At 48.6% G+C, this 15952-nt stretch overlaps 8 protein-coding genes across 8 annotated transcripts; 5 read left to right on the top strand and 3 right to left on the bottom strand.

Annotated features, from left to right (window-relative positions):
• Positions 1-105: 105 nt before the first annotated feature.
• On the top strand, positions 106-417 carry KL928_005364 (uncharacterized protein; the record flags this gene model as incomplete). Its single annotated transcript, XM_043206165.1, has 1 exon — positions 106-417. The coding sequence occupies one exon, from the start codon at positions 106-108 to the stop codon at positions 415-417; it is 312 nt and encodes a 103-aa protein (XP_043057345.1).
• Positions 418-457: 40 nt separating this feature from the next.
• On the bottom strand, positions 458-1407 carry KL928_005363 (uncharacterized protein; the record flags this gene model as incomplete). The annotated part of the gene is made up of 2 exons (XM_043206164.1): positions 458-865; positions 1156-1407. The coding sequence occupies 2 exons, from the start codon at positions 1405-1407 to the stop codon at positions 458-460; spliced, it is 660 nt and encodes a 219-aa protein (XP_043057344.1).
• A 179-nt stretch (positions 1408-1586) lies between these two features.
• KL928_005362 (uncharacterized protein) lies at positions 1587-3704 on the top strand (the record flags this gene model as incomplete). The annotated part of the gene is made up of 1 exon (XM_043206163.1): positions 1587-3704. The coding sequence occupies one exon, from the start codon at positions 1587-1589 to the stop codon at positions 3702-3704; it is 2118 nt and encodes a 705-aa protein (XP_043057343.1).
• Positions 3705-4113: 409 nt separating this feature from the next.
• On the bottom strand, positions 4114-4891 carry KL928_005361 (uncharacterized protein; the record flags this gene model as incomplete). Its single annotated transcript, XM_043206162.1, has 2 exons — positions 4114-4137; positions 4205-4891. 2 exons carry the CDS (start codon positions 4889-4891, stop codon positions 4114-4116), a joined length of 711 nt encoding a protein of 236 aa, XP_043057342.1.
• Positions 4892-5659: 768 nt separating this feature from the next.
• Positions 5660-8650, top strand: KL928_005360 (uncharacterized protein; the record flags this gene model as incomplete). The annotated part of the gene is made up of 1 exon (XM_043206161.1): positions 5660-8650. The coding sequence occupies one exon, from the start codon at positions 5660-5662 to the stop codon at positions 8648-8650; it is 2991 nt and encodes a 996-aa protein (XP_043057341.1).
• Positions 8651-8838: 188 nt separating this feature from the next.
• On the top strand, positions 8839-10470 carry KL928_005359 (uncharacterized protein; the record flags this gene model as incomplete). The annotated part of the gene is made up of 1 exon (XM_043206159.1): positions 8839-10470. One exon carries the CDS (start codon positions 8839-8841, stop codon positions 10468-10470), a length of 1632 nt encoding a protein of 543 aa, XP_043057340.1.
• A 54-nt stretch (positions 10471-10524) lies between these two features.
• Positions 10525-11388, top strand: KL928_005358 (uncharacterized protein; the record flags this gene model as incomplete). The annotated part of the gene is made up of 1 exon (XM_043206158.1): positions 10525-11388. One exon carries the CDS (start codon positions 10525-10527, stop codon positions 11386-11388), a length of 864 nt encoding a protein of 287 aa, XP_043057339.1.
• A 23-nt stretch (positions 11389-11411) lies between these two features.
• Positions 11412-15950, bottom strand: KL928_005357 (uncharacterized protein; the record flags this gene model as incomplete). Its single annotated transcript, XM_043206157.1, has 1 exon — positions 11412-15950. One exon carries the CDS (start codon positions 15948-15950, stop codon positions 11412-11414), a length of 4539 nt encoding a protein of 1512 aa, XP_043057338.1.
• Between the last annotated feature and the right edge of the window lie 2 nt (positions 15951-15952).

Here is a 15952-nt window from a genome sequence, read left to right as displayed (position 1 = left end):
AGAAGAGAGAGTAAATTATAGCTTGCTTCTTCAGATAGGCTATACCCAGGATCGGGTAACAATTATATTTCCGTTTCGGGATCTAAAAAATAATTTAAATTGATCATGTCGTCAACGCTTCCTTCGCTAAAGCAATTTTGGAAACAGACCCTGTTCCTGTCTGTGCTCGCGATTGGAACGGCAGCGTTTGTCAAATCCAAAGTGACCATTCGCCGAAAACAACAATATATCAAGGAAACCTCGTCGTTTGACTCAACACAGAAGAAGCAAATTGCAGACGTTAGACCTGGATTTCCCGAGAGAAACCCAGACGACGAGAAGTACAAAAGAAAGAGCGAGTATGAAGGAGCAGGAAACAGCTACATGAGTAGAAAGCACGGCGACAAGCTAGCTTGGTGGGGACGTGGAAGTGATTGATACAATTTCTGTAAATATAAAATATAGTATACATTTTGAACTACTGTTTGTCGTTGGAGGAGAAATAGTCGGCCATCTCCTGGTCCAGCTCCTCGACAGTCTTCTTCCTCTTTGGAGCAGCCTTCTTGGCTGGCTTGGCCTTCTTCTGAATAGGCTTGACCTTCTTAGGAGCGGCCTTACGCGAGGCAACCTTTCCAGATAAAGCCGGAGCAGCAGCCTGGTTTGGAATGATTCTTGAGGCGAGAGGTTTCATGGCTGGATCAACGATAAGCTCGAGTCTCAGTGTAGTCTTTCCTCCATCGATTGGGGCCCCGTTGTAGGACTCGACAGCCTTTTGAGCCTGCTTCGATTTCTGGAAGATTACAGTGGCAATACCTTTAGATTGTCCTTTCTCGTTGTAGGAGAGCGAAACTGTCTTGACACCACCGATTTGCGACTGGAAAAATTCCTAAAATTTGTTAGTAAACGAGCGACTCTATGGGACGGCATAGCGGAAGGTTTGTTACTGATGAACAGCGAAGCTTGGACAAGGCAGTGTGCAGAGAGGAGGGTGACCGGTTCGTCGTTAGAACAATCAGAACGTTTCAACAAGTATAGTCATGGTAGCCTCAAGCTACCCCGATCAGCATCAGTTTGCAACTGCGAATCCCCGGGGCCCGACGGCCCAGATTCATCCATTATAAGCTTCAGCTTCGTCATCGTCTTCGCGTTTTTGTCTATCCCTGTGTCTCAACATACCTTGACAGCATCGTTTTTGATGTCTTTAGGTAATCCATAGACAACGACCTTCGACGCGTAGTCAACAGCACTGGCCGGAGCTGGCGCAGGCTTCGAGAGGACGATAGGTTTTTTGGCACTTTTGCCAGCAGCAGCCTTACCAACTTTGGTAGGCTTGACAGTCTTCTTTGTGCCTTTGAAAGGCTTCTTTTTCAGAGCCGGCTTCTTGTTCGAAGCAATGATGGCATCCAGTGATTGTTCTAACGACGACATGACCTGTTAAACGTTGAAGAGGACGTGCTGGGTTTTTTTTTTTCCCGAAGGCGAAAGGAGTGAAAAAACGAGAGCTCTACGATAGGGTAACGAAAATTGTGTTCCTGCCTTTCGTGCGTCGCGTCGATCGCCCAGTTTTCCGTTTACATATAATTACATGCGTAATTGTTGTCCTGTTCATGGTGCCTACGCTCGACTACATATTAGTATCGGAGTTCGACAAACTCAAGGGAGTGGTTGTGAAAAGGCAGTTCCCTTCATCCCCGGCCGTTGACCAGCTGGATGGGGTCATTGACCTGCTTATGCCCTTGAACCTGCATAAGTATCTAAACACTATTCATTACACTCTGGTCCCCCTGTTCATTGATCCTCTGTCAGGGATGCTGTCTTGGGAGGCACGGACCGAAAGCTACAAGAGAGTTTACCTCTACACGTTGAGTTATTTCCAAGAAGACCGATCCTACAGAAATGGCACCGCTATGGCTTTGTCAATCCTAACTCGCCTGCCACTATTTGAGATTTTCAAACCACTAATGACCTATTTGCTTCATAATCAGATGGCAGCATCTGAAAACGCTGATATCATTGAGCTGACCCTCAAGGAACTGAACAAGATTAGAATCGCTGAACTCATAGACGAACTTAGGTTAAACAAGCATGCAAGATTTTTGCTAAGCCGTCTTGATGACCTGGACGTTTCTGTGCCTTCTCGCTTGACAGAGTTTACCAAATCTGACCGCTTCTTTAGGTCCGCTCTGAATCTTGGCAAGATCAAGTTTCCTCTTCAAATTCCGGCATTACCCCTAGTGTCGTCGTCGTGTGCTATGTACGGTATTGACTTGGCCAGAGAACGACTTCTGAGGGAGTTTCTCATTAAAGTGAGCAATCTAGAACTGATTCTTCCGAAACACTCGTCTTTGGTACCATATTCCTCGATCGAACCACTACATGTGATTTTCAACGCTATCCTGACCAAAAAGAAAATTGTCCTCTACTCCTACGACTCATGCTATAACGACCTGATGGATATCGCCCAGGCCCTTCTTCTTCTTGTTGATGGCGATTATCCATGCTATCCGATTCTAGACCTTGCCGCCTTGGACATTCCTTTGCAGCTGCCCCACTACATTGTCGGCACATCTAATCTACTATTCAAAGACCGTCTGCCTTGGGATTTATTTCTTAGTCTCGACTCTAATCAGTTGTTAGTTCGAGAAGAAGAAGATATCATTGAAAAGAAAGCTTCAAAACGGGTATCGACGGACTCTAAATTCAGACAGCTGTTTAGAAAGAGCACTCCATCGGTCTCGACAATCAAAGAGGGCATTGATCACATAGTGCTGGATAATTCCTGGGACCCAACATTTCCCGTGGTTGATCCAGAAGCTGACAAAGAGTTTTTCGCGCCAGTGACTGAACCAAGCTTCTTTTCTACAGGATTCAGTTTTACGCCCTCTATCCCTTCAAATGCCGAGCCACCCCGTATTCACACTCAGATAAACGAGTTGGTAGAAAAACTTGTGGAGGAGCATCATGGAGACCTGACGATTTATCAAGCATTGACGAAGTACCTCTACGAGCTTGAATCTGTTGTTTTCAAAGCATTCAAGTTTTACATTAATTTAAGCAAGCTGAAAAGCTATAGACATTTTGCTCTTCTAAAGCTGCAGGAACCGGAGTTCGAAGATTACACATTGATTCCAGAACTGCGACTATTCATCAAAGAAAATCAGATTGTTCTCCCGCTGGCCATTAATTATCCATACAAAGAGGATATGCCGCCACCAATTAACAACAAACTGCTGGACTATTATACTTCAGTTATGAGTCAAAACCACGGTTTATTCAAGACTTTCGAAAAAACAGAGTTGCCCACTGATACCGTGTATTACTGGCTTGACGGGTATTGTTTTGAGCTAGATCTTAATCTTTTGTCGAAAGAAGTTTCTCAACTTCTTGAAAGGGGGAAAGACGTTGGCCTTCCAAAACGCAAACTGTACCAGCTCTTCAGAGCCATCAATCAGCTCCTGAAGTCCAAATCCACTGAAGGCCTTGAAAAGTTCCTCGCGGCATTGTACGTGCAATCTGGTGGCTTTGAGTCCTTTGAGAACCTGCTTATAATTGCCTCACTCTACATTAGCAAACCCCGCAACAAGAATGATGTGGTGATTACCGAATTCAAGCGGTTTCTCAGTCTGATACTAAATCACCAGTTCTTCACAGTTTATATGCTTCCGCGTTTGAATGATTTCATCAAGCTTAGCATAAATGACTTTATAGATCATCACATGTACTAACCGCACATGAAATAAAATCTCCAAGGAGTGTCTAGCTTATCGAGCTCAATTTCAACCAGTTTTAATCCACCTTGGTAGGAGGCGAGCTCTTGATCTAATGCTTGAGCTTGGTGAACCCTGACTGATGAAGTACATGAATCACCCCCAAAAGCGTCCAATAGCTTGGTCCATTTCCAGCCAGGCATGATGTCATTGTACGACCTTTCGGCCCCCTTGATAGCACGCTCAACTGTGTATCCGTGATTGTTGAGAAGCAGAATCAACGGGCTGAGTCCATGTTTAATAAAAGCTGATAGCTCCTGAATTGTCATTTGGGCTGAGCCGTCACCTTCAAGGAGGATCACTCTCGAGTCAACACCCATTTCGCGGTTTGCAACTGCAACGCCGAATGAGCAAGGTAGAGCCATTCCTATTGAGAGATAAAAATGCTGTCCTACTAATTTGACATCCTTGGGGAGCCTTAGATCTGGGAGACCGAACATGACAGAACAGGTGTCGACGACAACTATATCGTTTGGCTGGATGAACTTTTGGAGCGAAGATAATAGCTGTGATTGTGTGATCGCAGCTGTTGACGGCGTTTCTTCGATATGGTGTTCCATGCGAGGGATGGTGAACTGCGGGAGCTTTGACGGGTTCAGATTTGATACAATTTTAGGAAGTACAGGCACAAAACCAACATCGAACTTGGTCGATCCAATAATGATATTTTCGTGGTTCATGATTATCAAGGATTCAGGGTGGAGGCCATTGTAAAGGGTGTGTTTTCCTGAATTGATCTCGTTATTGAACGCGCCAATGTGAATCACCAAATCGCAGGTCTGGACGAACTGCTGAACCTCTTTTTCGGAAGCATCTCCATTGTAATCGCCAATGTACGAAATTTCGGTCTCGTCTAGAACTGATTTGCCCATAAATGTGGACAGGTTTGGAATATTGGTTTTTCTGACAAAGGCACGGACCTCATCAGTGAGCCCGAACCGGTCTGTCAGGATATCAACTAGCATGCAGGGGGCTGTGGAGCTATAGATTTTCGATAGCACCAGTGACGCAAGCTGGCCACAGTACTCAATTGGCCTGATCTCCATTGGTCTATACAGATCCAGGTCTCCCAATCTCAGCGCACTAACAGGTATGTTCACCAGATCGCATGGAATAAAGAGATAGCCAGGTCTTTTGGTCTCCATAATTTCCTTGATCAGAAAATCAATTCTCTCTGGGGCATCGTCCACGCTTTTCAGGCTTTCAACCTTGCAGGCTAGTCTCTCAACAAGGGTCTCATAAATGTAGTGGTCTGACTTGTTTGAGATCAGTTTGTTTGGTGCCACATGGTGCGTCAATTCTCCCCTGCTTTTTTGCACTGTCGATGTTGTGCCGACTATATGCAAAAGGGGAACGAATTCCGACCAAGCACCACAACAGGCATTCAACGCAGAAAGTGAGCCCACTCCGTATGTTGTAATCAGAACTCCAAATTTATGAGATGCTCTGGCGTACCCGTCTGCTGCGTACCCAGCGTTAAGTTCATTACATCCTCCGTACCACTTGACATTGGTCGAGTAGATGTGTTCCAAGAGAGAAAGATTGAAGTCTCCAGGCACACCAAAGGCTGACCTGACTCCTAGGCTTTCAATTCGCTTAAATAGGTATTCCCCCAGTGGAATGTGGGATTGAGCTGAAGAAAGAGGAAAAGGACCCATTTCTAAAAATTAAAAAAGGGATCTGCCCGTTTAGTATTTCAAATCACTGGAAGGCATAATTTTTATGTTCTATTTATACGACTCTCAGCTCAGTAAACAATATCAGCGCCACGGTGAGGAGTGACCACATGGCTTTGAGGTTCCAGCAGAAAATGAACCTTGGTTATTGAGACCTCCAGCGGCTCCCATATATCGACGCGACGGTAGACGCATAGTTAAAAAATTATTTCACAAAATTTTTTAGATCGATTAAGTATGGAGCTTCCGAAACTGAATCTGGGGTCCCTTAGGGACCAGGTGACAAAAACGCTGGAGCGTGGGAAGAAAGAAAAACCAAATAATAATGGGAAAAGAGCACCAAAGAAGAATGGTAACAAAGGCCCGAAAAACAGCAAAGAGAAGCACACTGCGAAGCCTAAATCAAATAATAGCCACAAGAAAGAGAGCTCTGACGATGTTCTCAGAACAGCAGCATTGGAATTGGGCGCTACTGAAGAAGACATAAAGCTGGTTGATGGCGTGGATGACGAAGCAAGTGAGCAAGAGTTTGAGGATGCTCCTGTGGATAATAAGCTCAAAAAGGAGCTGTCCAAGTTTATGAAGGGACTGGATCTTGAGGAGCCGGAGTCGGTCGAGGAAGAGCAGCAAGGAGGGGAGGAGGAAGTGGAGGAGGAAGCGGAAGAGGAAGAGGAAGAGGAATCTGAAGAAGGGGCCGGCCCAGACTCCGAAATCGAGCCAGAAAAAAAACCTGAAGAAGCAAAACCCACCTCTAAGAAAAGCGATAGACTGCAAAGTTTGCAGACTGTCAGCTCTGACAGACTAGTTGTGCCTCCACGTAACGACTGGTTCAACGAGAAGCTTCCAGATGTGAAGAGCAGCACACTTCAGCCGAAAGAGATTGAAGAGCTCTACGAGAACGCCAAACGCATGTACAACAAGGAGCAAGAAACATACATTGAGGAATTCAACAAGTCATCGTCTCAGAAACGATTCCTGTCCCAAGTTCTTACTGGAGGTACATTGAACGATAAAATTTCTGCGCTGACTCTTTTGATTCAGGAATCTCCTCTGCACAACCACAAGGCTCTGGAGACCATGTTTGCCATGTGCCAGAAAAAATCCAGGACAGCAGCCTTACAGTGTATTGAAGCTCTGGTTGATTTGTTTGTCAACGGTGTCATTCCCGCTGATAGAAAACTGAGATACTTCAACAAGCAGCCACTCAGAAAGGACATGAGTCCGAAGGAGATGGTTGTGTTTTATTTTGAGGATTATCTCAAGAAGAAGTATTTCCAATTTATTGGAACGCTGGAAAAGCTTCTTCAAGATAGCATTGTGCACGTGCGTACCAAGGTGGTCGGCTATGTCTTTGCTCTGCTGAGAGCAAAACCAGAACAGGAGGCCAATCTGCTAAGAATTGGCGTCAACAAGTTGGGAGATATTGACAACAAGGTGGCCTCGAAAACGTCGTACCATATTCTGCTTTTAGAGCAGCAGCACCCGGCCATGAAGGAGATTGTCGTGGAAAATATATTCGACGTTCTTTTCCGCAAGAACAACGACCACCATGCCATATATTACTCGACAATCACGATTAATCAGACAATTTTGACGAGAAAGGAGGACAAGCTGGCCAACAAACTAATGGACGCATATTTCAAGCTGTTCGAGAAGCTGCTCCTCGAGACAGATAGCAGCAATGTCACCAAATTGAAGGAGGCAGACCACCAAAAGGACGGCAGACGCAAGAGAAATTTCAAGCGCGGTAAGAAGGGAGGAAAGTCGGAGAAAAACGAAAAGAGCGAGCAAGAGGCACTAGAAGAGCGCAACAGCAAGATGTTTGCTGCCATTTTGACCGGTCTGAACAGAGCTTTCCCCTTTTCGACTCTTTCTGCGTCTGTTTTCGAGTCGCACCTTGACACGCTGTTCCGCATCACTCACAGTGCCAACTTCAACACCAGCGTGCAGGCGTTGATGCTGATCCACCGAATCACACAGAAGGGAGAAATCAACAAGGACAGATACTACAGAACACTGTACGAGAGTTTGCTAGATGACCGGCTCGTGTCCTCGTCGAAACAAAATATTTATCTGAACCTGCTTTTCCAGTCGTTGAAGGAAGACACCAACAAGGACCGTGTCATGGCCTTTGTCAAGCGGATATGCCAGGTCTGTCTGAATTGGATCAACATCGGTCCGGTTGCCGGAATGGTGTACTTGCTTGTCGAGCTCGAAAAAGAGGTGCCTGAAGTTCGGAACTTGGTGTTCAACGCTCCGCTCGAAGACGGCGAGCAGAAAAAAGAGTACGACTCGCGGAAACGAGACCCGCAGTTCGCGAACGCACAGGACTCGTCTCTGTGGGAACTGAACGTGTTTTCGAACCATTTCCATCCTACAGTGACTCACTACACGGAGGCTTTCTTTGCGAACAACACCAAGGACCTGCAGAAACCGAACCTCGGACTGTTCACTTTGGCCCACTTCCTGGACAGGTTTGTGTACAAGAAGGCCAAGATGAAGCCTACAACGCACGGCCAGTCGATCATGCAGCCGCTCGCCGGCGCACACACGGGCCAGCTTCTCGTGAAGACCGATGTGCATGGACAGCTTCCAACCAATACCGAAGACTGGATCAACAAGAAGGCGTCCGAGATCCGTCCTGAGGACAGGTTCTTCTACGAGTACTTCAGCACGAGACAGGAGAAGGCGCTGGCCTCGAAGATGGACAGGGAGTTGAACAGGAAGGTGCGCGAGGACGACGACGAGGAGTCTGATATCGACGAGGACAGTGTGTGGAACGCCCTGGTGAAAAGCAATCCCGAGGTGGAGGGTCCTAGCGAGGACGAGCTGTCTGACTTTGAGATGAGCGAACTGAGCGACGAGGAGGAGCAGGAAGAGGTGGAAGAGGAAGAGGAAGAGGACGAGGACGAGGACGGACTGGTCACTTTGAGGACTGTGGACGATCTGGAGGACGATGACGAGGATGCTGAACAGGAGGAGGCCGAGCCGAGTACGGGCAAGTTCAGCGACTCGTCGGACTCGGATATTGGGGAGCTGATGGGAGAGTCGGAAGACGAGTCGGAGGAGGAAGAGGAAGAGGAAGAGCAAGAGGAAGAGGAAGAGGAGGAGTCCAGAAAGCGGTCAAAACAGTCCACCGGACAGTCGAAGAAGCTCAAGTCGCTGCCTACGTTCGCCTCTGCGGACGACTACGCCGAGTACTTGAACTCTTCCGAAGACGAGTACTAGACGGTAAATAATTCGTAATCACATATTGCAACGGTGTCTGGAGTACGGGCTGAGGCGTGTTTTGATTTGCGGCGTGCGCGCTCCTTAAACACGGTTGGCCTATTTTTTAGCTTTGCCGCCGCGCCGCACAACACGATGGTTTGTTTACCAGAAGAAAAAACACAATCTTCTCGTAAAGTTTCCAAGCCATGTTCGAAACCCCGTTGCCACCTCGGAAGAGCGCATTTCCCACGCCTCCGAGCACCCAGAACCGGCCTGGCGCCTACTCGGGACAAGCAGGACTGCCTGACATGGGGCTGAGTCAGTTTGCGGACGACAGCTTCAATGCGTCCGAGCTGAGCATCGACCAGAGCATGCTGACCGACGACTCTCCAGTGTCTCGCAAGCGGCGGATCGAGACGCCCCAGAGCGATCAGCCAAGCAAGATGCGGGCCAGCAGCGAGAAAGAGCAGGAGAAATGGCCCCAGGACGTCGAGGAGGCCTTTGAGCAGGCGTTGCGGATCATCCCCAAACACGGGCTCCACAAGATCAAAATCAATGGCCGTGCATGTGGACGCAACGAGCTGATCTCGGACTACATCTACGCCAAGACAGGAAAGGTCCGGTCGCGCAAGCAGGTCTCGTCGCACATCCAGGTGGTGAAGAATATCAAAAAACGGCCCGAGCTCACCAAACTCATTTTGGAAGGTCCTCCGTGCGACGAGGAAACCAAACGACTGTTTGACCAGGAGTTCAGCCAGATCTCGATGGCGAAAATGGCCGCCGCCGACAAAAGCCCCGGGTCCTCCAAAGTGCAGACCATCAGGTATCCGCTCACTCCTATCCACCCGGACAACAACGCGTTGCGCCAGCAGCTAAGCCTGGCAGACCTGTTCCGGATCGACCTCAGTCTCAAGAAATTCATCATGAACTACGTCGACTTCGAAGAGCCAGAGAACTCCCACATGTTCACGTCTCTGCCGGACGACTACTACCAGCCGCCGCTGCGGATCCGCACCAACGCCGACCTGAGCCACCGGTTCCCGCAGCTGTTTGAGCTCATCGACCAGATCAAGGCGCAGACGCCGTCGTCGCCGTCCACGCAGATGCACTCCACGCTGCCGCCTGTGCCGCTGCTGCACGGCATGGTGAAAATGGTTGCTCCGGGCGAAAACCAGGACACCAACTCAGGACACTTTAATGTCAACTCGAGCCTCCAGCTGCACGGCATTCCGGCTACCGACCGCAAGTACGCGTGCCTGACGCTGATATACTCCTACGGACGAACAATTGTGACCACCCTGGAGAAGCTCGAGACCAAGGTGGTGCGCAAACAGGGCGCGCACAAAGACATCGCTCTGGAGATCAGGCTGGGCACAAACTACTGGGCAGACTTCTTCGCCAGCATTCGCCGGCTCTTGAACGCGCCCGAAACCAAAGACATTCGCAAAGACCTGCTCACGCGCGCGATAAAGGGCATCACCATGAAACAGGTGATTGTCAACGTGAACGACGAAAACGAGCTGGTAGCAGAAACAAAACCGCGCATTTCGCTCGACCACGTCCGCAAAGACAACGTGCGGGCCATCATTCTATGGGAGTTCCTCAAAGTGGACGACCACAACGAGGCGAAAACCACCATACGGAGACTCCATCTGCCGTTGAGAGAACCTGCACAGCCCGTGCAGCTTCCGGAGCCAGAACCAGAACCAGCTCCTCATCACGACATCAACTTTTCCCATGCATTGCCTGACTTCCACGAAGCAGACCCATTTCTCTCGCTCAACACCCTCAACAATAACGACACACAGCTCGACGAAAATTGCTCCTATTTGTGGTGACCATGTAAGTGCTCAAAATAATTTTTTTAGGTGCCCGAAATATCCACACGATTTATGTCTGGAACCAGCTCCTACACGCTCAATTCCGGCGCAACCATCCCGAAAGTCGGCCTTGGGGTCTACGACATTCCAATTGAGACGACCGAACTAGTGGTTTACGAAGCCCTCAAGGCAGGATACCGACACGTGGACTCTGCTGCCACTTATGACAACGAGGAGCAGGCTGCCAATGGAATTGCCAGGTGGCTGGCCGAGAACCCGACCCACAAAAGAAGCGAGATCTTCTACACCACCAAGGTCTTTGACGACCATCACGGCTACGAGCTGACCAGACAGTCTGTTGAGGAGTCGCTTGAAAAGGCGGCCAAAATCGGCTACATTGACCTCGTCCTCGTCCACTCGCCAAGATCGGACTACAACATGCGCCACGGCACCTGGAATGCGCTCCAGGAGTTTGCGGCCAGCGGAAAAGTCAAAAATATTGGTGTTTCTAATTATGGCATCAAACATCTCAGGGAGCTTCTGGCCTACCCGGACCTCAAAATAAAGCCCGCTGTCAACCAGATTGAGCTCCATCCGTGGCTTCTGCGCCCGCGATTGGTGAACTATTGCAAGAGAAACAATATTGTTGTCGAGGCCTACTCTCCTTTGGCCAAGGGATACAAATTCGACGATCCCGACCTGCTGGCCGTGGCTCGGAGACACCGAAAAACGCCTAGCCAGATTTTGATCGCCTGGTCCCTGCAAAAGGGCTATGTCGTGCTGCCAAAAACAGAAAAGGTAGCCCGACTAAAGCCCAATCTTGATGTTTTCGACATCAGGCTGTCAGCAGACGACCTGAAACGGCTAGAAAAACCTGGCGAGCACTTCAACACAGGCTGGGACCCTACGGTGTACCCGCTGGACAACGAGAAATAGCTGCGACATAACCATAGGTACTTTTATTTAACATTCTCCTCTTCCCAACCATCAAAGTAAAGATCTAGGAGACAGGAGGCACTCCATGCCTGAGTGGGGCTCGAATCGCCACAGAACTCTCCATTTTTCTGTGTCAACTCGGTCAGTCCTGCCCAGACACTCTCGTCGATCCACTTTTTGTGGCCAGAAAGCCTCTTGGATAGCAACTGGTGCATGTAGTGGGTAGAATTACCGTTGTCAGAGCATCCTGGATGCTCATAAAGGTGAACATGCCGGAAAGCACGCATGAAGTATCCCAGAATCCAGCACCATTCAGGACCCTGGTGGTAGTTGCGTCCCTTGGCCGTCGCAAAGTCCATGGAGTCCACGCTGTTCAAATAGTACGGCCGGTAATTGTAATCGCTTGGATCCAAAGTAGCCAGTCCAATAGGTCCTCTCAAGATACGATCGGCCATCTGAATAGCTTTCAAGGCGCGCGAGGGAGTGAATAACTCTGGTGCAACTGCAATGGCAATAGGGAAATTGCCACGAAGCTGGTAATCCTCGTATTCCTTTCCAGATCTAAAGAGATCCTTGTAAATTCCACGACGATTGACAATTTCTGGGTTGATCACAAACTTGCTATCCTCAGCAGGGTCCTCGGGGATATAGTAACATTTTTCGAAATTGTCTTGTAGCAGCTGATTCCAGTGCTCAAAAGTAACTGTGTCACCCTTTTGGGTCTTGAGTTCTTTGTAGTCAAATAGACCCTTATTTTGTAACTCAATGACAAAACGCAGTGCACTCTTCAGCAAGGCATTGATTTCCACTGCAGCTCCATCTCGAGGAGTTCCTGGATACCCTTTATTGCCCGCGAGACTGCTCTCGCCCATTTTATCCATCCACGTTCCACAGTTGAACTGGTTGCCTCCGTGAACTAGACCTGTTTCCCAATCAACATGGATCTCAACATTGAAACCTTCATCCTTCATCTGTGAGTCTATCTGGGGGCCAGCATTGGCCTCTCTAAACTTGATTCCAGCTGCATGGCGACTGAATATCTCGTATATTATTTCTCTGATTGTGCTTTCGTAACTAAAAGCTAACGGGTCATCAACAGGAATATAGGTATCGTCCAAGGGGAACCGCCTTTTCACTTTGCAGTCCAGAATATCAGCTCCGTTTGGAGCCCATTTGATATAGCTCTGAATAGACTCCAAAAACCACCATGCCGCATCCCGCGCATTATACCGTGGCTCTTTACCCGAACCAAGCAGGTTTGGAATCAGCCCGTGTTTGAGTGTCTTTGCAAAACTCAAAATATGGTCTTTGGCCTCATCAAACCGGCCTGTGACTATCAATAATCCACGCAGAGCAATAAATATATCTCTGCCCCAACATCTCATATAGTCGTAACTAAAATGTGGCAGCCCAGCAGCCATAGACGGAATAATTGTATGGGGATGAATAGAGGCACTTCGCATGTATGCGATCATCTGAACAGAAACCATGGCCAGACTTTGAACAAACCGCGTGCTTCTCTGGATTCTTGGAGTCATCAGCCTCAATGCTTGGAATCTCAGTGCTTCATAGGCAATGCCAACCACCAAGGCAAAATAGCGAGGGACAAGGAAATACGGCACTTTCTTGACCGCGTAGAGACGCGACTCAAGCCAAACCTTGAATTCTGAAACGGCTGTTCCGTAGCTCTCATACTTGGTCAGTCGAGAAGGAATATAGTCCAACGCCCAGGTACCCGATCGAAGATGGTCCGACAAAGGATGAGCTAGGTCATTGTTCCGGATGATATGTTTCAGAACTGATATCCAGCCCTGGATTCCAGCATAAACAAGATGTCCGTATCCAGGAACGTCATAGTTGCCTTCTCTTCCAGCACTGGCATCACGTTCTTCTGATTCGCATCGATACAGAATGGCATTAATATCCAGCAGCGTCAGGTTTTTGGCCGCTTCTAGAGCACCAGACCGGACAAACCGATCCAGCTGATAATCGCAACCAGGTATAGTCGTACTCAACACTGCAATGGACCCTTGCGGAAAGTTTGATGGTAGTTTGATCAGGCTATCCTGGCCCCGCATCTCCACTTCTATAGGACCTATCTCTTGAAGCTCCACAGGAACAGACTTCATGTAGCCCTGTTTATAAACTGGGTCTTCACCTGTACGGACCAAAGTGTATGCAAAAAGATGCTCCACTTTTGTTCCACTTAGGACAATAGGCGCTAATGACTGGTCGCTGTCTTGGTAAAATTTGGTTCTGGCAATGAGGAAGTAGCCTTTGCCAGTTTTGGCGTTTGTTCTGTGAACAGTGATAAACTGGTCCTCATGGTGCACATGCATTTCGTTGCTTTCCAAATCCTCAACGCTCTGATTAGCAAGCTCTAGCCTGATTTTGTTGAGTTTCGTCTTCACATCACCGATTCCGGAGCCATATGTATATAGTTTGTCTTCTTTGACAACATCTAGCAGTTTGGGATAACACTCATCATAGCCAAAGGTCGTGCCCACTGCACAAGAGCAGAAAGAGACCAGGGCAGCGTTTGGTAGCGTATCCTCAACTGTACGTTTTTCGTTTGGCGTTTCATTATCATGAGTGCAGTCCATGAACAAAGCGTGAGGAGCATTGGATACAACAGATTCAGGGATGGGAATCTCACTCTTTCTCGCAAAACTCTCACTCAGCCGAGTGTGGTAGTCTTCTTCATGAACAGGATAGGCCAACTCGTCCAATGGGAGCCACTTGAATGAGCCGATTGGAGGACCTCCGTGCCGATGGACAAGCCGCGACAGTTCCCCGACAGAGTACGCTTGCATCGCCTCCCGAATCAGGGATGAGATGCCAAGACGCTCAACAAAAATAATGTCAAGCTCTTCGTTACCCGTGAACAATTCTGCCACCACGTACAGGTTTGGGTTCACCTCACGAGCGGCATCTAGCAGGGCTTCTGCAACATGCAGCGGAGTCGAATGACAATTATCCATTCTGAATCCATGGAAAAGAGAAGCCGATAGCCTGGAGTACTCAATCATTCTGGACCAAAGTGCAGGCGAGTCTTGAGGTCCGCTTCCATACCGCAATTTCACGCAGTCACCCCAAACAATGACCTCACGACGCAAATAGCACCTGGACTCATCCGAGGCAAAGTCCACAAGCGGGTTACCGCCCCAAATCCATCCATTGTTAGCTAGACTCCATTCTTTTCCACTGGAATCAGTGAATCTTGTAAAATAAGGCTCTGTCAAAGGATTTTCCTCCGTGACCTCTCCGAGTTTCGGGCCGTGATCTTCGAGTCGCATATACTTGATTCTGTTGTATAGCTGTTCCAGTATTTCGCCATTATCTTCGTCGTACTGCTTGTACAAAGGAAGATTGATCTCGTCAAGGATTTTCCTGGCATATCCTTCGACCTCAGAATATGATAAATCTCCGTAGAGATAATGCAAAACCGAAGCAAACTTTTGTATATCGAGGCGGTTGCCGAATCTAGGGCCAAGCCCGAAAGGTTTGACACATGCTCTTGAGGCAACAAAACGAGCCAGATCGGGAAGACTGGCATCTTTGGAAATGTCAAAGGAGCAGGTCCCGGTGGAAATATCCCACTGCGACTCCAGCTCAAGGAGATGGTCAGAAACGTCTACAACATAGAACTCCCATAGTTTGAGCTCACCCAGAACGTGGATCTTTATTCCGTCCATGACCTTGAGAAGGTCCTCGACGTTCCGGATATTAGTGGGGTAACCGTGACGTTCCATCGTTCTGCTGAACTCCAAAAGCAACCTGTCCAGTTCAATGGCAGGAATCAGGTGAGGGGCGGTTTCCTGGTTGTATCCGACGTCTGGGTTTTCCCTGATCCAGGTGCTGTTGTTGGCTGTGTGATTGAAGACGACATCTGTCATTGACAGAATGCCGTGCTCTTTTTCTAGTCGGGCAACCATGTTCTTCACGTCCGTTTTGCCGTTGGCGAAGGCCGTGCGGTCAAATTCAAGCTGGTCGTAGATAGAGTACGGCGAATTGGACTCGCCGCGGGTCTGCAGCGGCGTGAAGTGGATCATGTTGTATCCCTTGCGGGAGATCTCGGCAAACACAGGATCCCAGTCAAAATGGTTGGCACCCATCCATTTGGAAACCACGGATTGCATGCTGATGGCATTGAGAGGCAAATACTGTCCCTGGACAAACAGCGAGGGCGGCACAACAAAGTAAAATTTGCGCGTCGTCACAAACTCTTCCTCATCGCCCTCCTTCAGAGTATGGTATCCTATATAGTAGCAGTAGGAGCCCGGGCGGTAGATCGGCACGTCAACGGTGATGTCCTTGAACAGACTGGACGCAATTGGGTGCTTGTTGTACCTGTCTCTTCTGTACGGGTCGCTTTGCATTTTGGGGACATCTGTCCAGATGGTGCCCTTGTTTGTGATTTGAGAGCCTGCAACAATGTAGAACCTCAGAGTGAAGAGGGGACTTTCCTCTTTGGAGCAAGTAGGAAAAGTCAGAACTCCACGGCTGTTCTCGAACACGGGCTCGCCCGTGTCATTAATTCGCAAAAGAACTATCCGGGTCATAA

The sequence above is a fragment of the Ogataea angusta genome, assembly GCF_019207475.1.
Source record: "Ogataea angusta isolate 61-244 chromosome Unknown 61-244_NODE_14_length_139412_cov_88.040155, whole genome shotgun sequence".
NCBI lineage: Eukaryota > Fungi > Ascomycota > Pichiomycetes > Pichiales > Pichiaceae > Ogataea > Ogataea angusta.
This window is presented reverse-complemented; position numbering and strand designations above follow the sequence as displayed.